Consider the following 22,662-nt stretch of genomic DNA (forward strand, 5'->3'; position numbering starts at 1 on the left):
TTCCTATGTATTCTTACACTGACAATACCATGCCCTCAACTTTTGCCAAGGCCTTCTACAGCCACTATATTTCAAAGGAATCACTTGGCTGTGAAAAAAATGAGTTTTCAGTTCTTTTAAGAGCAATCTAGCAAGGAATTATCTTGTTGTATCCAGCTCTTTTTTACCTTTGTGCTTCGCTTTTGGGGAAACCTGTTTGTTCTGAGTGCAGATATATAATGTTCCTCACCTGCCTGAAAGAGCACTTCTGCCTTTTGCCCTTTCTGTCTGCACCTAGCACACCCCTCCTTGTTAACAGAGCAACCAATAGTCAGACCACATGGTAGTGACTTTGATCATTTTACCAATAAGTAAATACCCCCTGCCACCTTTTTATATTTTTTATTTTTTTTATTTTTTCCATTGGGCCAGTTTTCTGTTGGATCAGCTTGAATGGAAAAGGGTTAGGAGCGAGAATGCCCTTTTCAGCTGGAAAGTAAGCAGCCAGCTCAAATCACAACAATTCACTCTCAGCTTTCCTGCATGTGTATATCATACATTTAGGAAAGGAACAGCCCAAAGACTTTGCAGTAAGCCAAAAACATGTTGATCAGAGAAGTGCCTTAGCAAGCATTTGTTGCTATTGAAAAGTACCAGACCATATTTCTTTGCTTAATGACACACATTAATCCTCCACTGAAATTGCCAGAAGTATCCAAGCTTAATCTGGCTTTAGAAGTTTAAAATACAGTCCAAACTATATAAAAATGAGGCATTATGACCAAAAAAAGGAGCTGGAAAAAAAAAAAAATAAATATCAGTACTGTCCCTTTGGCTTTTCCTTTGTTGTTCAAACCACTAAAGACATTCTTTGAATCATTAAAAAAAAAAAAAAAAAAAAAAAAGTCGATTTTTTAAATTGGTGACCAAAATATGAATATCATCCCATTATTTCCACCCACTACCATTTCTGTTTTCAGTCCAGCTTCCTAATGAAATGAGTCTTATATGTTCCTGCTGTCTAACTGTCTGCTTAATCATCTGTTCATCCATCTGTCACTTCACATCAAGAACTTTTGGATCTACTAACCAGTGTCAACCAGATTTGAAAGAGAAGCAGAAGCCTCAGAGATGATTATGGTCCTCCAAGTTGTATGAAAGTCAACATTTGTCTACAGAGAGCCATTCAAGTGAGCAGTAACACAAAAATGGCTCCTTACGAGGAGAATAAACTAAAGAATGTTCTTCTCTATGTAGGAATATATTAGCAACAAATTTTGGCAAGATCATGGAATGGCTCTGGTTGGAATGGACTGTAAAGATCATCAAACTTCAACCATCAGGATAAGGTTGCTTCTGAAAATATGACTACACTTAGTAGGCCTAATGCAGACATGTAAGGCACTATTTAAGCACCTGTTGGAGAGATCTAGCACTGCTTATCAGTGCACGTCAAAGGCTCTGACTACCTTTTAGAAAGGCTAAGCCCCCAGCACAGGTTAGGAAAGGGATGGCTGAGCAATGCTAACAGTAATGGTTGGGATTTATTTTCCCTAATTATAGTCTCCAGAAACCTAGGCCTCTAATCTATGCTAGTAGTTGGCTTAAGTTGGGTAAATTGGCTTCTTGGCTGATAAGAATGGAAGTTCCCACTCCCTCCCCCAGAATTCATCACACTTCTGCAGGAGCTGAATGGATTTCCCTGCAAGAAGGGGTGTCCTTCCTGCAGCACCTTCAGATATAGTATAGATTATGTAGGCTCTTTTCTAGTGGCCAAACATCTCATCAGGCTAGTTATTATCTCTCCACCTACATAGTACTGACTGTTCATTCTTCATTAGGAGAGAGGAACATTATTAATTAATTGCTAATGAATCTCAAAACAGTGTAAGTCCCTCACTGAAAAATATTCAGTATATGGTTTCAATGCAGGTTGTTGGTGTTTGTTTTTTTTTTTTTAATGCTCAGCTCTGTTAATGTGTTCAATATTCTATTTGCCAAATAAAGCCAGACAACTGTCCAAAAACAATGGACAAGAGAGACTTTTTTCTTTCTTTTTTTTTTTTTTTTCTCCCAACAATTATTGCACAATCTGTCTAGAATTCCTCAGATGAATGATAGATGCTAAAGAATTTTTGATAAAATTGCTCAACTCAATTCAGACAGATTGGACTGATACATAAATGCTTTTCAGATAACAAAGCAGGCTTTGTCTTTTTTATTGCAGCAGATAGGCAAAAGAAATCTGCATGTTCATTGCAGAATCATTGGAATATGAGAAGTGTTGTTACCCTGAGCTATATTTGCCTTGCAAGTTTCTAAGGTGTCTTATTTATTCTTATCTTTTGTTTAATTTGTTCAATATTTAAAGCATTTCAAAGATTGTTTCCACTACAGATATCTCTACTAATAATATTAACCTCATCAGTGTTCCAGGAAAGATCTCTGTGTTCCTAAAGAGCATATGCTAAACATCCTGACATTTCTACTTGCAATGCTTAGTAGACAAGCACCTTAGGCAAGCATTGGTGTAGGAGCTGGATGTAGCTGAATACAATTCATATGAAATAAGCAGGGGAACAGAGCACAGCCATCTCCTGTTTTCAAGAATTATCACCTGTAGAACTGCTTAGCTACAAAATATTGGTGGTGAGAATGAGACATAAAGGAAGAAACCTGCCCATGTTTGGAAAATTATTATACTTTTCTAAGGATAGTAGCTGGGCACTAAATCCTTTGAATTGTCAGGATAATATCTTTGTACATGACTGCAGGCTTTCACCAGCTTCCAGGTGATTTCTAGGTCACATCACCTGTAATTTAAGTACAAGGTCAAATCTTTTAATCTCAAAACTAGAAACAGACATTTAGCAGCTTTAATAAACTAATGGTCACATTCCTTTCCTCTCATGTTCATGTTCATTAAAACAAGCTTTTCGCCAGCAGCAGAACCACTGAGACACTTTTGCTTTTGGATTTATGTCCCTAAATCCCACCACTGACATACACTGGCTCCCTTCCACAGCAGTTCTGCAGGGGAAGGGAGAGGACATTGCTGCAGCTCGTATTTACCTACATGCACAACCATTGGAAAGCATGTGGTGACTGGACAACCAGTTGCTGCAAATTGAGCTTAAAATTATGGAGTTCTTACTGCCTCTCCTTCACTGCTGGCCTAATCTGGTCTCCCTTTTTTCTCTAACCTGCAGTGTCCAGGAAAATTGAGGCAAAAGTGCCTGCTCTTCCTTTAAAATCCATTGGAGCTGAATAATGGAGTCAAAACTTCTAAAGTCTGTAAGGACAGATAATCAGACATACAACAGGAACACCTACATTTCACAGAGAAAATCAGCACAAAAATGCTGCCAAACATATTTGGTGGAAATACTTAACATACCAAACAGCTTGGTCTGTCTTAGTTAGGGGGACTAATTTTGGCTAATGTTTGTTTTGAATCATAACACATCCAGAAAAAGGGTGTGTTTCAAATGTAAACTAAAACCTAATCCTACGGAGTCGTTAAGGTTATAAAATCAAGCTCATCAACATTTAAAAATACATAGATCCCCTTGTCCTCTGATGACATCATAAAAAGTCCCCAGAGTCAAGATTGAGGCTGGTAGACCATGTAGGTACACATTAAAAGCACATCTTGGTAAATAATTACAAGCACTTCAGAGGTTGAATTGTTTTACTATATCATATAACCAATTACACAAATGAAGGAATTGTCAATACATCACCTCCTCCAAGAACTCTTTCCACTGAAAGGTTCCAGCTGAAATTTTTATGCATATGCTTCTAACATGTAAAGTTTAAATCAGTGAGGTGTGCCTTTTCATGAGTTGTTTCTCAAGAATTAGAGGTTAAGTATCTGTTACAGATTTTGAGATGGCTATTCACCATATACATCCTCAGCTACTTTGATTACCTGTGATCATTTGAAAAATTTGCAAAAAAATCATTTGCTTTGCTTTAATCAAGTGTTAATTGCTAATCAATAGTTAATCAATTTGCATTGCTTTGATCTCAGTGCATGAGCAAATGGCTGTTTTGTTCTCATTTTGAGTCAGCAAAAATGACTAGAGCTTGAAGTTGTTGACTGTGGAGGACAGTCAGGAAGAAATTATTTGGCAGATTCTCTGGATATTTAGTGTTTCTTTCAAAAGCTTCTCTATTGACAAAAAAAAAAAAAAAAAAAAAAAAATTAGTTTTCTGTTCCGATGTGGAGTGGGATGGTGGAAGAAGTAAGCATACATGCAGGAAGACTGCCTATTCATGAACTGTAGCTTCTGGTTTGATTCATATCTCATTTGTCACTGCTTCTTTAATGTAGCAATACTAGATCAATTTATCTTCCCCAGCAAAATGTACATTTGGAGTGTGAGCCAACTTTGTTATGGAGGAAAAATGTGAATTTAAATCTGCCCCTTCTGAAGGGGATACTGTCATTTAAATTCTCTTAGTGGATATACTGTGCTTAAATAACATCAGAATAAGTGGTTGATATTCAGGCAGCCCAAGCAAATGAGAAAAAAATACTTCTAGTAAGCAAAAATAAAACTATGTATGTGTATATATTTATATATGCATATATATATATATATATATACACACACAGGTACAGATATATATATTTTGTTTAAACAGAAAGGAAGTTTTCTTTCAAGTTCTCTTACGGGAATAAATAGAAAAGTTTGATATAACTAAAAAAAAGTCTATGGTTTGTTTAGATAATACAGCTCCTTTAACCATTTTCTTCTCTTTCTTATATTTTAGTTTTTTGTTTTTTTTTTTTTTTTTTTTCTTCAAAATATAGAGTATCTGTTCAGTTTTAAGATTTTTTTTTTTCCTAAATGTCATTGACACTTTCTCCTTTCCTCCTCTTATCATTAAGGTATATCATACCACTATTTTTTGACAAACTGACTTTTAGTGTATCTCTCCATCTCTGATTTTCTCCAAATATCAAGTGCAATTCAGTTTAACAAATGAAGGAGAAATGTGGATGATGCCATTACTCTCTGAAACACAGGGGAAAAAAATGTTTTATTTATTTATTCTAGAAAGGTAAAAAATAATTTGATGACGCTGTATACCAAAATCAGATCTGAACTATTAAAATTATGTGGCAATCCTAATCTAATTAAATTAAATCTAATTAATGTAATATGCCATTTATGCTTACTGTATTATACAGCTTGAAAACTCTTGAACAGACCATGATTTTAATTGAAAGAGACTAGATTTTTTCTTCTCAAAATGAATGACAAAGTATTTACTATCTGGGATAGCAAGGGGATTGGGCCCAGTGCATTTTTATTTTGTAGATATTTTTAATCTGCATGATTTACTTTACACATGGAGCACAGTCCATTTACTTACGCAAAAGATCATGCGACTGTTGTATCTTACCATTATTGTCATTATAATAATTTAGTATATAAATGGCAGCCAAATTATTCTGTCTCTTGTCCAGATTGACAGATGAGAATCTGTTCCTTAATTTTGAAAGAACAGCCTTGATGTGTTTCATTATCTAATGGGAGATGGTGATGGCTTTTTCAGCAGAATGTGTCAAATTGATGGGTTCAGGCTGATGACCCTTTTGGATAAGAGATGCCAGTTCTGCCTGGGTATTACACATTCAGTGCAAATATTAAAATATGTAATAACTTTTTTTTTTTTTTTTTTAATCCAGAGAGGCCTTAGTGTTATGCATCTGATATCATAACACAGGCCAGAGAGCAAACTGAACAATTAACTTATTTTTAACGTTAAGTTTTCAGGAGTTTGTTCAACTCATTTTTACACATGCAGCTGTAGTGAACCAGTTCTAACTATAGCTTGTAAATTAAATCAGTATGCTAAGGTTAATAGATTAATGATTTTCTCATGAATGCAATGTGTTGGCAAGGCACAAACATAAACCAAAGGGCAAGGAGGACACACCACAGTTGCATAAACAATGGAGAAGTTAAGACTTCATTAGTTCTTCAACGCTAAATGTGTGGTAAGAAGTCTTGCATCAGTGATGACAATAGAGACACATTAAGATCTGTTTTTACAGTCAAGAGGAGTGCTAACTGTACAAGATCATACAACGAACAAAAAGAGCCCCTGAGAAGGGAGCAGTGAAAGGAAATAAAGTTTTATTTTATTTAAAAATTAAAACTGCAGAAATTATGTTAAAAGTTTTTAACAATAACATAAGCTTCCTAGTGGTCTCTATAGATTTAAAAGTTTACAACATTTTAATGAACCCAGTAAGGCACCTTACTACCACCCACCTTCAGTGGAAGCAACTGGATCAGTGATGAATGTTTTTGAACCCCCACTCAAAATCTTTACATGAAAAGGCAGTCAACCTTCAAAATTAAGATTTTTTAAAATAAAGCAAAAGGACAATTTACTAGACTCCTTATTGATATTGCTGAGTAAAGTGTAGCCTCAAGTTACACTTAAAATTCACTTTCAAATCTATGATGTGTGAAAGATCAATCAATAAAGAGGGAAAATCCTTTTCTGCACTATGTTCATATCTGGCTTGAATCATGAACTGGATCTTAGTCAGTTTGAACATACCCCTTGTTTACCGGAAGTCCATAGATGGATCATACTAATATTTAAGACAAAACAATTAAAAGTTGAATTCTCAAGGCACATTTCAGCCTACAGACTACTTACACATCTCTTGACCTCTAGTCAGTATCTGCAAAGCATATCTGTGGACACCAAACTCAGGTTGGGTTGTTCTTCACTTGTAAAAGTCCTACCAGCAGGAGTGTGGTTGTTTTGTTTGTTTGTTTGTTTGTTTTTTACAGAGGTTAGATGAGTCAATTAAAAAGGAAATCTTACAGCATGTTTTCTAGTCTGCATACCTAAGAAGGAAAGCACTGCACAATTCATCACTATGCATCATTTAAGTGGGTTGAATGAGTTAAGTGTTTTGTCTTATGCAACAAACAGGCACATCAGGAGAACAAATGGGTTACCTAAGAAAAGCACTTAGAGACCTACCTGAGTGTAATAACCATAAGCAGACAGCAATGGAGCATCATGATAAGGGTTGGCTTAGGTTTCTGTGAATCAGAAGCACAAGCCTGTGGGCAGGAAAATCTGGAAAGGCAGAAGTAGTACTGCCTGACTGGTGTCAAGTGGCCTTGTAAATTGTAGTGCAAAAGCTGCTTATCACAGATAGATATCTGTATAGTTATTCTGCTTGACTCACCCACTCCAAAACTGCAGTATCTCTCACAGCTGCAGGGGATTCATGAAGATGAATCCCTGTAAGCTCATGCTTTTCTTTATATATTCAATGCCGTTTAGCAGTAAACACTTGTCCAACTTTAATTTGGAGTTTTATCTTAGGAAATGAAAGAGACACTGAGAAGTCTGAGGTAAGGTATATGTCATTCCATCAGATTGCCCTTCTGAATTGCACAGCAAAGATATAGTACTAGTAGACTAGAGTTATCCTGTAGGATGATCTCCATGTTTTCCTTGTCAAATATTCCAAAAGTTGATCCCTTAGCAAATACAATTTTCTTTTCATGCCTTTTCCTTGTGCAAATCCATAATAAGCAAACAGGTAGGCATTTAAATTGCTAACTATAATGCTGACTGAAAAACCACTAAGGCTGCAAGCACTGGATTTTTTTTTTTTTATTCTGGAAGCTCCATTAGCAGATAAAAACAATACCTGAAATATAAGGTGATATTAAATAAACATATAAAGCATATAATAATAATAATAATAATAATAACAATAACAATAACAATAATAATAATACAATTATAATTATATAATTATACATTGTATTATTTTATATAATTTTAATATTTTATATATACATATACTTCATATATATAAAGTAAATATAAAACATGATCTAAAATCCATGCTTTCTACGCTGGGTGGGAGAGAATACCTACATATTTCAGGAACAAATATGCCCCGTCCTCTCACCATGTAAGCAAAATGTCCTGTTTAGTTTGTATCTCTTCACATAGTTATACTTCTAAAGTAGCTTACTGATAGGTCTTGCATCTTTATGAATACCTGAAGGGAGGGGGCAAAGAAGATAGAACCAGGCTCTTTTCAGTTATGCCCAGTGCCAGGACAAGAGGCAACGGGCACAAACTGGCACACAGGAGGCTCCATCTGAACACCAGGAGGCACTTCTGTGCTGTGCGGGTGGCTAAGCACTGGCACGGGCTGCCCAGAGAGGTGGTGGAGTCTCCTTCTTGAAGATCTCCAGAAGCCTTCTAGATGTGGTCCTGGCCAACCAGCACTGGGTGGCCCTGCCTGAGCAGGGGGTTGGACCAGATGGCCTCTAGAGGTCCTTTTCAAATGTAATCATTCTGTGATCCTGTGGTATATCTGGGTTGTCCTAACACTTTGTGTTTCCTTTAAAGTCTTGTTTCCTGATGTCACAAAATTATGCCAAAACTTCACTTTTCATCCACAGAGTGTATTTGGTCTTTGGTACTGTGGAAAAGATCTAGAAAGTAAGACTTTAATGCATCTCAAGCATGAAAGAAAGGGAGAAAAAATTGTATTATTTTAAGGGGATGATCATAATTTTAAGCAGGGAGTGACTTATAGCTTTTAGTGACTCAGATTGGGAATTTAAAGAACAAAGGAAACTGTCACAACTGCCAGGAGAAATGTATAGCAAAATAAGGAGAGAGCTGAACCTCAAACATTCTCACTGCTGGACCTGCCTTCTTGAAACAAGTGATCCTCATCCAAAGTGAAGTAGAAGCAGTTTAAAATAGAAAAACTATCAAAATTAACAAAATTGAAGTTTTATTGTAAAAAAATTAAATAAATAAATAAATAAATAAATCACACCTGGAGGAGAAAGTTTAACAGATTTACTGACAAATTTAGCAGGAAAAATCATCACTGGCTACATTAACATGAAAGCTACTTATACTGGCTTTTCACCTTTGAAGTGCTAAGCCAGAGATCTACTTGCAGTATTACAGAGTCAGAAACATTCCCGAGGCTTTCAGAGGCTGCTGTATTCTTGGCATGATTTGATAGATAAGAATGAGACAGGTAGCAATTGTCATTCTATTGCAAAAATCCTTATCTGTAAGTTTATGGACAGAACTGGAATTTGATGAATTTCAGGTCATGGCACAAAGGCATTTCTTTCCCTTCATTCTGGCTTTTAGAAACATACTTTCCAACAACAGACAATTTGATTTGTATGTTTTATTCTTGATTTAGCTAACCCATTTTGATGGCCAAGAGTTTTATGAAAAACAAGTTTTCCCAGGCTCGTTGCTTTCTGTGTCTCATGGTAACCAATGGCACTAAATAACAACACTGTCTAAACACATTCGGGACCAGATTGTAGCTATGGACAAGGGCCAGTATAACAGTAAGAGGAAGTTTTGTGGGGGCAGTTTAGCAATAGATAACACAAAAGATGTCCTTGAAACGAAGGCAAATAACCAAAACAGATGCAACAGCAGTTACTGAAGTACAGACATTTGAGTGCTCTGCATGTTAAGAAGAGCAGAATAAAGAAGGTATAAGAGGGCTCCAGCTAACAACATTTGCTCAGCTAAAAATTCTGTATGTTCTATATCTTTTCTGCTTAGGGAACTGAAGATCCAGTCCTACGGCATTGCAATTTATTTCCCATGCAGGCCAAGCGGAAGTTCAAAAAGAACATGCTGAGATTCTTGGCCAAGCATGTTCCTGTCCGGATGGTGTCTGTTGTCTCACCCTTACTCTGGGAAGATGGCCTCATTTGATGAGCACATGCCTTGCATTTTCCTTAGTCGTGTTTTGTGAAGGGTGATACCATTTCAGTCTTGAATGACACCGATACCTTCCCCCCACCTAGAAATATTATCATATTGCTATGTATCACTTTGCTATTTTTGGACAAAGTGAAATCTCAAGAACTGCAAGACAGGCACTGAGGGTCACTCTCTCTCCTCCATCATCCTTGCTCCATAACTGTTCTGGGGAGAAGACCCTGGAAAATTCAGGCCGTTGGCTGCAGTGTCCAGACACTCTAAAGGATGCAGCAAAAGTCAACAAAAGCCAGCTGAGAGGACAGTGAGGCTATTCTGGCCTGGTAAAAAAATGGAAACACAAAGGAAAAGTAGGACTCTCATCCTTTCAGTAAAATGAGAACTGTGGTGACTGAAGCCTCATCACAGTGCTAGCTGTTTGCTGAACGGCAAGGACATTGTCAGCTTAACAGATCATTGCCAACTACGTGATAGCTCAGGATGGGGCCATCACTCTTGTGAAAACTTAGAAAGTACAGTATTGCAATGAAAACTTTTTTGCAAAGTGATGATATTGTAATCCATTTTCAAAAAGCACTTTGGTGGCAACTACCAGAGATAAGGCACCTGCTTGTTATCTGAATCTGAGAGACACATGGAAAGAACAGAAAAGAACTGGCAGTTACTCACCTATCTTTTTATAATTAAATGAATCATGATTTGATCTGGAATTAATGTTTGGAAACAAGTCATGTGGTTAGGGAAGCACTTTAGAATTCACACCTTTAAGTATTTCATTTTTGTAGAGGAGCTTGTTTTTTAGCATGCAGTACATATTTGGTATATTATGAAATACAGAGCAGTTTGACCTTGAAACAATTAATCTCTTCTGAGGCACATGGGTTTTGAATGGATATAGACATAATTAGAGAATTTAAATTACACAAGGCACGCTCAATCTTTCCATCTGGAAGAAAATGTGGGAAGGACATCTGTGGGAGGAGAGGAAAGGCCTTTCTCTTTCCAGAAAAAAAAAAAAAAAAAAAAAAAAAAAAGTCCCATGACTGGGAAGAGAGGGATTCTTTGACTCTCAGCTCTCCTCAATATATTACAATCTGATATGAGACCAGTCATGAGTAAGGAGAAAGCTTCTGATACTATCTTACCCTTGTATTGGCTATCACACATTTAGCCAAAGAGACAGATATCAGCCATTTATATCAGTACTACTATCGAGCTTATTAGAAGGATTTGGAATTAACATTTTTACATTTTCAAGAAAACTTTGCTATCTGCTGTATTTACCAATTGGAAGAAAGAGAGGAGAGAGAAAGAGGGAGAGAGAGTGCTCACATAAAACTAGTTGCTTTGTTAGGACAACAAAAGCATTTAGAATTGCAGAAACGATACAATAATTAAAAAATAAAATAAAATAAGAGTGTCCTGTCATAAAACTAGCATGGACAAACCACAGGAATTTATCACCTTCTCAGACACCCACATAATTCAAGAGTACATGAGATGATACCAATGACATGAGATAAAGAGCTGAAAATAAGATGAGATTTGTACCTGGATCATCTACAGAGAAGCTAACAAAGAAATACTCATCTATGTGAATTTACTTTCAATAAAATAAAAAATATTATAAATTTTTCAAAATTTTCAAAATTACTATTTTTCAAAAATAAATTTTCAAAAAATAAAATCCTTTTCAAATAATAAGGAGAGAAAAATACTCACTGGTTTTTAGGATTTTTTTTCTTCTTCACTCCAAAACACTGCCTACTCATTAGTTGTTTTGAATATTTTTTGTAAGTTCAATAATTAAATAATCAAAATACAATTCAAATTCTAACTGCTCTTTGAGCACCTTACAACCTTTTAGACCAACTTCTTACACCTTGAAAGGACATGTCAGATACTTCTCTTTTGCTTTCAAATTGCAAAACTATGTATATATTTTTAAAGAATTATAGTCCAGTAAATAAAGTAATTTGATTTATCAACACAAAATTCAGACTTACTCGAAGCAAGGACTGTTTTTCACCACATGCATAACGGGATTTTCTTGATTCCAAATGTAGGTTTAAAATAAAATAAATGCTAAGATTAAAAAAGAGAATACTCCAGATGAATAAATACTAATTAAATCAATAGAGCTAAATTAATTTTCAAGATCCAGATCATAGTCTAAAAGCCATAAACAGGAAAATAAATAGGTGTCAATATTTCTTTTCCCAAAAAACTACCTTTCTGAATGTAATCACAGTATCTGAACACTCTTAATTTAATCATTCACTGGAGGATGTTACAGGTAACTGCTCATAATAAACAGTAGGTGTTTCCCTGAGGGCCAGGGTAGTTTGCATAATGTGCTAACTGTTTTTTTCTAGTGTTATAGTGAAAGAAAACTATTACAGTACAGCCAGTTCTAATGAGATGTTTCATAAACGTCTTTTGCTAATGAGAGATCTTGTTTAAGTTCTGAGTTTCAGAGGTTAAAATAATACAGCACCACTAGAACAGTTGATGCTGTTACATGTAATCCAAGTCCTTTTTTGTTTTTTTCTTTAATTAACTTTTGTATCTTCTGATCTATTTATAGATGCAGACATCGAGAACTCCTCAGCTGGAGCAGATGTGGCTGTTATTGGAGGTAAGTAGCACATCATACTTAGCGGCACCATTAGAATTAAAACAGCAGGATGGTTGGTTTCTTGCATTTTGCAAACCCCCTACTTTGCTGACAAGACAACAGGAGCGGCACAATTAGAGTTAATTAGGCCAGTGGGAAATCTGCTCCCAGAGGGGCTATTGGCAAGATAACGAGATGAGATAATGAGCATAAACCATCGAGCAGTACCACCCCCATCCATTCTTCCTTTTAGACAAGAATCTAAATGTCCAGTAGCAAAGTCAACCTCTGATATTGCTCATCATTCCCTGGTCCAAGACTATCATATAATACAAAATTGGTGTGACATCTTTGATTTGAATCACACTAACTCACACCGATGGATCCTTTATTCTTGCAGAACATACTACAGAGCACTTCCTGGTGTTCCATTAAAGCTCCCTCATGCATTTAAACTAAATACAGTTGTCAGGATAAATGAACAAAGCTATGTTCACAGAGAGAACCCTGTCTTTTTACTTTTATTGTGTTTGTTCATTTCCATGCTAACGCACTAATTTCAGCCATTCACAAGGGGGTATACCAATCATTAGTGCAAATTGGAGAGGTTCTGTTATATTTCCCTCAGGTCCCATCTCCTGTAACTTTAATTTCAGCTTTCTATGAACAAGTAGCAGGTAAATTGATTTGTACTTAGTCCCCTAGGCTTATTAATATTGTGCTATTTCTAAAGCCTATTAAAGCCTCTTGTGTCAAGGGATACCAGTGAGGTCCTAAAAACTGATGAAGCCCCCAGTGTAACTAAGATATTATTGTAAACCTAAAGTTCTCTGTATGAGCAGTTTAATTTCTGCTAGCAATAACTTCACATTCCAAAATCAGGCACCATAAAATCTGTGGGATAGCATTGCAAGCATATTTTTTAAGATAGAGTTATCATTTCTGTTCACATTGCCAATGTTCTGTTCAGTCCCCCATCTTCACATCAATAGAATATCCAAAGTTGGTTACTGATGCTGATAAATCGAAAGCTTTGGAGATACCTGCTGCTGACACATATCTTGAACACAGGGGATGGAAGAGATGCACTCTCTACCCACCCTTCATTGTCACTGCAGAATAGCAGGCCTTTCCAGGGAGTGATTCATCTGTCCAAACACAGACATTTGTTTCTAGAACAGGAATCAGCCCCTCTGGTCTACTGATTGTAGAAGAAGCCCAAGAAGACTAACTCAGATGGAGCCTCCTGTACTGTAGATGCCTACAGTTAATCAGATGAAATCCCACCTATTGCATCCTCACAGCAGCCTCACACTCTCCACATACTTTTTTTTTCCCCCTAGGCTTATCCTATTCTGGTGCTTCTTATTGTGTATTTCTTTAATATTTGGTTTACTTCTTTAATCCCCTAGTCCTGGAGTCACAGGAACATAGAATCAGCTCAGTATTGTGTACTCATATAGAATTATAAGCTTATATAGCTTGTTATTATAATAGTATTATAATAATAATAATTATTATAGTAATTTATATATAATAATAATATTATTAATAATAATTTAGTTTATATAAGCTAAAGAGCTTAGAAGCACATCCAAGTAGTATCTAAAAAGTGTTTTAAAAAAAAAGAGAGAAGGAGAAAAAAATAAATAATGTAAAAATCATAGAAGTTCAATAAATCAGCTTCATAATACTTTATCTATCTTTTGGATTCTTAAATGATCAATTTGATCTGAGAGGAAGGATATAGACCTTGTAGTTTTTTAGCTATTGACTTATCAGTGATGCCTCTTTTTCTGGACTTTCACCTTTCCTCATAGAAAATGAAAAAAGAAAAAAAAAAAAGAAAAAAAGAAAAACTCTGGGAAGAGAGGACATGAAGTGTTCTTCTAGTACACAATCATCCCTGGAGAATTACTTTCCTTCACTAGGAGTGCTTCCATTCACAGTTTAGTCCTACACACATTTAGGTTGCCTATGGAAATTTTTGTCCAGTCAACACATGGCTAGTTTTATTTTTTTTATTTTTTTTTCAGATTAGTTTTAGTCTGGGAGACAGAGAAGTTCTACCCATAACATCCTTCTCCTAGGTGTCACTTCCACATTCATTACAATACAGCTTTCTTAATTAGAGCACAGCATGAGATGGCAGCTCCCAAATATAAAGCAGTACTGCAGGCACATGGCTCCTGCTACTTGTTGAATGTTTCCTAAGAAATATTCAGTGGCCTTTACTCCTCCTGAAATTGAATACACTCAGTTGGGCAGGATCAGGTTTCCCGCAAACTACCTGGGATATATGGTACCATAAAGATGAAAGAAACTTTGTTTTTGCTTTAGGTTGTCATATTTCTTCTCATTGTGGAATGAACTGTGTAGTTCCAGTGAATCCAAGAAAATCAAGCCACTGATTTTGAAAGAAAGCTAGCAAGAATTTGATCTGCATTTCTGCAGTGTGTATACCCCATCTTGCTTTTGACAGTGTCAGCTCATCAGTTTGTTTTATCTGTAATCTGTTCTGACCCTAGCTATTATAACATGTGAATATCTTGTGATACATAGACTTTCCCCTATCAAGTAACTGAAGTTGTGATGCCTGGCTGCAATATTCTGCTTGTATTTTATTACTGACACATTTAACTGGTATCTTTCTTCTAGGTGTGATTGCTGCAGTGGTATTTGTCCTCATTTGCCTATTGGTTGTGATGGTCCGGTACATGTACAGGCATAAGGGCACCTACCACACCAATGAGGCAAAAGGAACTGAGTTTGCTGAAAGTGCTGATGCTGCTTTGAAAAATGACCCTGCTCTCCAGGAAGCTGTGGATGAGAGTAAAAAGGAATATTTCATCTGAGAGGCAAGGATTTCCATGGAGACTTCCCCAAGGGAATCAATCAGAAATACTACATCAACAGAAGTGCTAAGAGATGGATAATATGAAGAAGCAGGCAAGCATCCTAATTGAAAAGTATCTCTTTATTTTGTCACTGGGTTGTTTCTTTCTCTCTGCCCGTGAACAGCTAAATGCCAGATACTTGCCTGTTGATTTTATTAGCAACACAGCTGGTCACAGTTGAAATCAATATCAGATAAGAAGAAACAAAATCTCAGTATGAGTGATACACCAAAAGCAGATAACGATAGCAAATGTCAAGCCTTGACATTTGGTGAAAATAGCAGATGCCAATGGAAAACATCCTCTTGGAGTTAATGATGCATCCTATGCTGATATTATACAGAACTACCTGAAATTGAATTTGAAATGGTCACAGAAAAAAAAAAATCAACATTAAACTAGATAAAGCTGAGGCAGCTGGAACAAATAAGCTTTGTTGCCCAGATATCTCCCCCCTCCTCTTAAAAGTGCCATTTTATTGGCACAGGAGACTTTGTTTGTTGGGAATTTAGATGGGGACTTTTCTTTTTTGAATTTTTAGAATTTTAAAAACATAAAAGTCAAAGAGACTTCAAAGAAACAAAACTGTTGAAAACCATGGAAAATGTAAAAATGAAGGATTTATTTCTAATTTGCTCTGCATGGCAGCTTGAGAACTGCAAAATGTTGGAATTTAAACTGTAGAAAATAACAGTCAGTAGACTTGCAAATATATTTCCAATTAGTTGGTAGGTTCCCTGCATGCATGCAGGGAATAGATGGGTATTAAAAGGTAAAGCATCTTGGTTTGAGCAGGCCTTTTGAAACAGTGGAGCTCAGCTAGATTTTTTTCAAGTAAGATATTTTTGCCCAAGTATTTATTTATTTATTTGTTTTGCATTGGAAAATACTCTCAGACACCCCCTTGCAAGATTTTGGATTTCTGCAAGAACAGGAATTCAGTTCTGGTGCATATACTGATAAATCTTTTGTAAACGCAACCGTAAGACTGTCACTAAAAAGAATTTTGTTCATCTGAATGCCACCGGCTTGTATTGATGTCTCCATCTGTAAGGACTCTGTATATCCTTTGCATTGTCCTAGATAAGAGAGTTACACTGACCATCAATGCTTTAATATAAATAAATAAATAGATTATTCACAGTGGTTCACATGAAAAGATCTTATTCCTTGCCTAAAAATCAGTGGTGATGAGTTTCTTTAACCCAGTAAGCCAGCTTCCTAATTGAAGTCCACAATTAGCTCCAGAAATAAGATAATTGTTTTCTGTACCTGCTCATCCCCATTTGCAATGGTTCCCTGGACTACTGAAAATAGAGGGGAAGAAATAAAAGATAAAAAAAATAAGGAACTGATGAGCTCTGCTCGACTCAATATGTTTTTTCCTGTGTTTCAATCTATATATATAAGCATGTGTATATATACATGTATACACACACATATAAAATCATCTACAACTGCTTTCAAGACACACTTGTGATCACTTCTTGACACCAAAGCTTGAAAGCTCCTGGATACACCAAAGCTTGAAAGCTCCTGGATACACCAAAGCTTGAAAGCTCCTGGATACATTATCGATGTCGGCCACAAAAATGTTACAGTGAAAAGACATCAGCGCAAGAAAAGACTGTGATGACCCAAGTGGGGATATTTTCATCTTTTCAACCACAAATGCAGTTTTTTCTTAGTACCTGAAGTAGATGGACTTTGAATTACTCTTAAAATACCAATACCTTAGATCTTGAATCTCCATGTGTTTGCATTTTAACCAAAGAATATCAAAATCTTGCCAATTTTACTAAATGCTTAAGATATTTTTTCATAACATACTGTTGCGTAGCTACATTCTATTCTGTGGCTAGTTCAGTACAACATGCATGCAACCCAGCACTAGCAGAGCTCAAACATGATTGTTTTCTTCTAGGATACATTACTATTTTAATCTTTTTACTGCTTTTGAAAAAGGAATCTGTTTTTATTTTTCTGGGACAAGTGTTGGAGAAACTGAATAATCTTAGCTGTAAGACTGAGTTTGTAAAACTGAAGATTCCTGACCCTCCAGCTCAATAAGAATGTAAGTATTGCCTCTGAGGAGAGGGTAAATAGGGTGACGTGAGCTCCGCTGGATCTCTCACACAAGCCATGTGAACACCAAAAATCTTTCTTCAAGTGCTATCAGGACCTATAAAAGACTGCCAACCTTTCATCACCTTCTGCACACTTTCATCTACCCAGAACTGCTTGATGTAGGTTTGGCTGTTGAAAAACATTGACTTTAGAGCAAGGTGTGAGGATCATGAGGAATAAATTTTCAGCTTTTTTTTGAGCCCAGTCATGAAATTCTGTTTTTTGTTGTTTTTGCTTGTTTGTTTGTTTCTTTGCAATTTGATCCTGATGCTTCTAATTAGACAACTGTGACATACCTGTTTCAACATGGGAAAATCTGAATTAGTGTCTCTTTTGGTGGAAGGTTGAGTATTTTAATTATGAAGTGGATTGAGACAGTGGTTAACGACACACATTTGAACTACAGTAGTCAGATTTTCTGGTGATACAACATGAATTGAGCAGAACTCAGCCAATTCTTACCAGTTCAGTCAACGCCAAACTTTTCTGTCATTGCTTTCCCTAACTGAATGCAACTACTGGTCTTTGACTATATCCCTTCTTAGTAGCTTAATTAAATCTCTTTATCCTACTTTCCCTATTCATCCATGCTAACAAACTGTACAGCAACAGCTTCCCTATCAGTAATGAACCACTCTGAATGTTTGCAGAGCAGTGACTCTGGCATGAGCTACAGTTTCAGCTAGTTTATTTTTTTTTACAGTGTTCTTTTGGGTTCCAGGACTTTGTGTGTTTAGAAATGACTCAAGCATGCTGAACAGAGAAAATAGATATTTATTTTTTTTTGGCAATTTTCTGTTTATTTGTATGTTGTTTTTTTTTTTTTTTTTTTCAGGACAAACTTTGCTTTGTAATGAAGAAAGCCCATGACATCTGAATGACTGGCAGAACTCTAATGACTTCATCCTGCTTTTTTACTCATACAATAACTCCGCTGTCTTGAGTCATTCAATTTAGTTGTAAAAAGAGTGCATTACAAACTTCCTATTGCTTTTAGAACTAATAATTAGCAAAACATCCTTCTGCAAGCAACATGCTGTGCTAAAGCAAATACTATGTACAACATCAAGATGTCTCGGTTGGCAGCCGTATCTTTTCATAAGCAATGATCAATTGATTTTAACAATTTGCTTCCTGAATAGGAGAAGTAAGGAAACAGGCTGCTCTTTTGCTGAGGGTCCAGTTGTCCTGCAACTCTCTGGTACCACATTTCCCTAACCATGCCTTCAATTCTCACGTGCAGTCACCCAGGCTCCCAGCAAGATCCCCCTTGACTTCCTATGGCATCCCTACAACTGACCATTTACTTGCTTATTCATTTATTTTGTTATCATTGAGGATGCTATGTCTGTCTCTGATGGCTAAGAGCCAATTTTCACAAAAGTTTTAACTTTAGACTTCCCATCCAGTGTCAAGTTTGATCATACCTGCCCAACCTGGTCTCAGATTGATTTACAAAGTTTACATTTGACACATTTTTCACAGAAAAGGGGTCTAAAACTAGTATTGCAAACTCTGGTTAGTTAAATTGAATGCCATAAACCTCCAGCATTCACTAAACAAGGGATCAGGATGATGATTCCTGAAGCAGGAATTTTGTCCTGATTCCTTAATTCTTCGTGAAAACTTCTGGAATCCCACCATGCACTGAAAGCTATAGCCATTTTTATGTGTTTTTTTTTTTTTTTCTTTTTTTCTTTTTTATGTTTATGTAATAAAGAGAAAAAGGAGAAAAAAAAAAAAAAAAGGAATTTCACTTCCCATATTCTCATATTCTACATTCTCCTGTCCTGCCTTAACATCTGGAATTGCATTTCTTGTAATTTTGTAGAATACCTGAATCCTCCCCTGCACTAAAACAACTGCTTATTAGTGCCAGCACCTGTAGCTCAGCAGGGCAATTCTATCCAAAAGCAGTTAGTCCCAACCAGGTATCTGCCTACCATGTCTTAGACCTGGTACACATTTTTTTCTGAGGCGTGGCCACTGTCATTCCAGGTTTCCCTGGGGCCAAAGTGCCATTGCACATTAATGCTGTCCTGCAGAGGACTTAAACACTTTTATTCTTTTTAGAACAAAAGGACCAAATCACTTTGTGAGTCTATTAAAAATAATATCATAGGATTTCCTTAGAAACATCAACATGGATTTTTCTTTTAAATCAAATCTAGAAATCATTGGAAGAACATCACAAAGGGAAAATAAAAAGGACTGTTCTCATTCAGCAGGGAATGCAGAAAAAAATACCGTAACATTTATAGCAGAAGGATAAGTAGGATAGCATTGTAAGCCACAGCCTGCGAGTATTCCTTACAGAGTACAGGAAACGCTGATACAAGATGTAAATTAGTAAAAAGATACAGAGTGGGAGAAGATAACTAGATGCCAATAAAGATGTAGAGTTTTTTTTTTTTTTTTTAATCAAACAAAATAGATAGTGCTCTTTGAAAATATCAAAGTGCATTTGTTGAAGGTAAATGCTGACAACAAATTTCTTTGAATTATATGAGGTGTTTGAATTCCTTGCATGTGCCAGTCCAATCAAAAAATGTTAGAAAATAAACACCAAAAGAGCACCCTTATTAAATATATTAAGAGCTGTTTATTGCATTTTCTAAAATCTCTCTGTTTTTCACATGAGAAGGCTTTGTGTGCTTTGAAAATGCAGAAGCTTCACAGCAGCAGTTCATAAAAGACAGAACACTAAAGAACCCCTGAACAAGCAAGGAACACATATTTAAGGTCTGGAAATTCAGGTAGTTAATAAAGGAAATTAATGATATCAAAGAAAAACTCAAATAGTGAGTAAAAATTCCAGCCATATTACAAAGAAATGAAATGCTTATGGTAGTAGAGGTCTTTCTCTAGTTCAAGATATTGTCAGTGACTGGAAATATGTAATCATTATTCTATGCGATGGTTCCCTGTGTGGCTGGGATAAAATTCCACTGAATTCTACAGAACAAGAATTTCACTGACTATATTTATTCTCCTTGCAATAAAATTGTATTCCCACCCAAATCAGAAAGAAACACTCTAAATTAAGGTAGAAAACTTTAAAAGAGCTGATCTTTCAGTATAATCTAATTTTTTACATCATTTTTCTGTTTGTTTTTTTTTTTCAATCTGTACACATGGTTAAAAAATCTGATATACTGTATTAAAGTCTATTTGAATTGCAGCATTGCTATGACAAGAAGAGCAGATACAGCATTCAAAGCTCACTGCTGGTTGTATGTTAAAACTGACTATAATGTTTGTATTTTTCAAAGCTATTAATACACGGTTGTTGTAAATTACTTTGAATTGAGAAAAGGCAAAAATATAAATAAATACATAATAACATTATAATTAAAGTTGTAGCTTTCAGCATTTAAAAGACTGTTCTCATGCTTTTGTTTGCCTTTAAAATGTCATGAGCTTTTAGAATCACCAATTATATTGTTTACCTAAGAACGTAGATCAAAAAGGATAAGTAGGACAGAATTTTTCTTAATAGTGCATACTAACTCTAAAAGATACACTGCTAGTGTTTGTATTAAAAAAGCAACAGAAGCTTTTGATAGATACAGGAAGGAGTCAAAATTCAAATAAAGAATCAAACAATTACTGTCTCTGAAGGAACATTGCCCCATGGATGTCAATGTGGATCTGTATGTTGGTTATCTAAGGCATGGTGTTTGTAAAAATTCTAAGCAGGCTCATAAACATTTAATGAATATTTACTGATGGATGGCTTGCCTTCCTCACAGCTGCTATTACCAAGTGCAAACACTTTTGTTTAACACTTCTGTTTCGTTCTTCGTGCTTTCCATACTTCTGTTTTAACTTAGTATGTCCCCAGTTAAAGAATACAGAGGCTAAGCCTAGTGTAATATTTATTGTTATTTCGCTTCTGCCACTTTTTTTTTTTTTTTTTTTTTTACAAAGATCATTGCTGATGGTGGGAAAAACAAACAAATAAATAAATATATACATATATATATATAAAGGCTCTTAAGCAACATGCTATTCATGCTATTGGGTCAAATAATGCCTCTAAATGGTTACGTCTTGCAGGGTACCAGAAAGATAGTGGATCATGTAAGCTTTAATATCTATAAGCAAAGAAGTTGAGGTAAGAACAGCTCTTCTTTTGGACCTTTCATGTGCCACAGGACTTTCATGTTTAGGACTGCCAGCAGTAGCCGAATGGTTCATTAGCAGTGCTCTTGCTGGGATGACAAGCAGGGGGTAGAAGTACTGAAGAACACCCACTGGATCCTCCAAGATTAGTCAGACCATATGATATTTTGACCTTGACTTCCTAACACATCTAACAGTGAGATTCAATGTTATTGGAGGTGCTTCAGCAACCCAAATCTGTGATGGCTTGTACTGTTAATAGCAGCAGCACATGGTATGTAATTCCATGGAGACTAGCTATTGGCTGTTTGCCAAGAAATAATTAAAGTGTGTTGGGACCAAATTCTCTCTTTATGTATGATCAGTATTTGACAAGTTTACAGCTGAAACAAAGAGCTGAGTAAAGAAAAAAAAAAAAGAAAAAAAAAAAAGGAAGCCATGTGAAAATAAGTGTTCAGCAGTACATTACATAGTGACATTCGACACACATGTATGATTTCCTTCAAATCTTCAATCATCTATGCTGAACCTAGAGTTGGTACTGAATATTCTGACTACAACAAGAAAGAAAAGGGTCCAAGACCTTGCTGTAATCAACTTGTTTCCCAGCAAAGATTTTAATTAACATTTCTATTTCAGCTTAAAAAAAAAAAAAAAAAAAAAAAAAAGTAACACCCAGCTTTCTTCAGCTAGTCTTGCTAAGGCTGCACAAAGAGAGGTTTTCTAATTTTTGATCTTTGGCTAATGACCAGGAAGACTTGAGTGGTGACTCAGTCTACAGTATCTTGGAAAAAAAGTATCTAATCTCCCAGGAGGATTGCTAGCAGATTTACTTGAAAGCTCTTTTCTCTGTGACATATGGATATGCTGATAAAATGCAACTCAACACCACATTCTCAGTTACTGAGAACAATCATCTTTATCCGTTCTAACACCTAATGGAGTGATCAATAGTATTTTAATAAAGCCTGCTCTAGATCATTTTTAATTCAAATAAGATTTTATATTGTATTTCAATTAAATTACATTTTCTGCCATTCTTTAGTGTCAATTTCTGCTTTCCTTTCCATTCATAATTTTTTTTTTCATGAAAGTATGTGTGGCTCTCAAGGCTCCCCATACCTTTTCTAATGTTGC

At 35.8% G+C, this 22,662-nt stretch overlaps 1 protein-coding gene across 2 annotated transcripts in view; it reads left to right on the forward strand.

Moving 5' to 3' along the window:
• Positions 1-22,408, forward strand: part of GYPC (glycophorin C (Gerbich blood group)) — a 36,613-nt gene extending 14,205 nt beyond the window's left edge. The window contains exons 2-4 of one of the 2 annotated variants that reach the window (XR_014618564.1): positions 12,347-12,397; positions 15,035-17,347; positions 18,236-22,408. Coding sequence is in view for 1 of the 2 variants with exons in the window: in XM_084289312.1 (XP_084145438.1) it covers positions 12,347-12,397; positions 15,035-15,231 (248 nt within the window). In the remaining variant the exon portion in view is untranslated. Of the gene's footprint in view, positions 1-12,346; positions 12,398-15,034 lie in introns of both variants that reach the window. The other variant, XM_084289312.1, reaches the window with a different exon arrangement.
• Positions 22,409-22,662: the final 254 nt, after the last annotated feature.

Source organism: Netta rufina (genome assembly GCF_964035555.1).
Source record: "Netta rufina genome assembly, chromosome: 6".
Taxonomy (NCBI): Eukaryota; Metazoa; Chordata; class Aves; order Anseriformes; family Anatidae; genus Netta; species Netta rufina.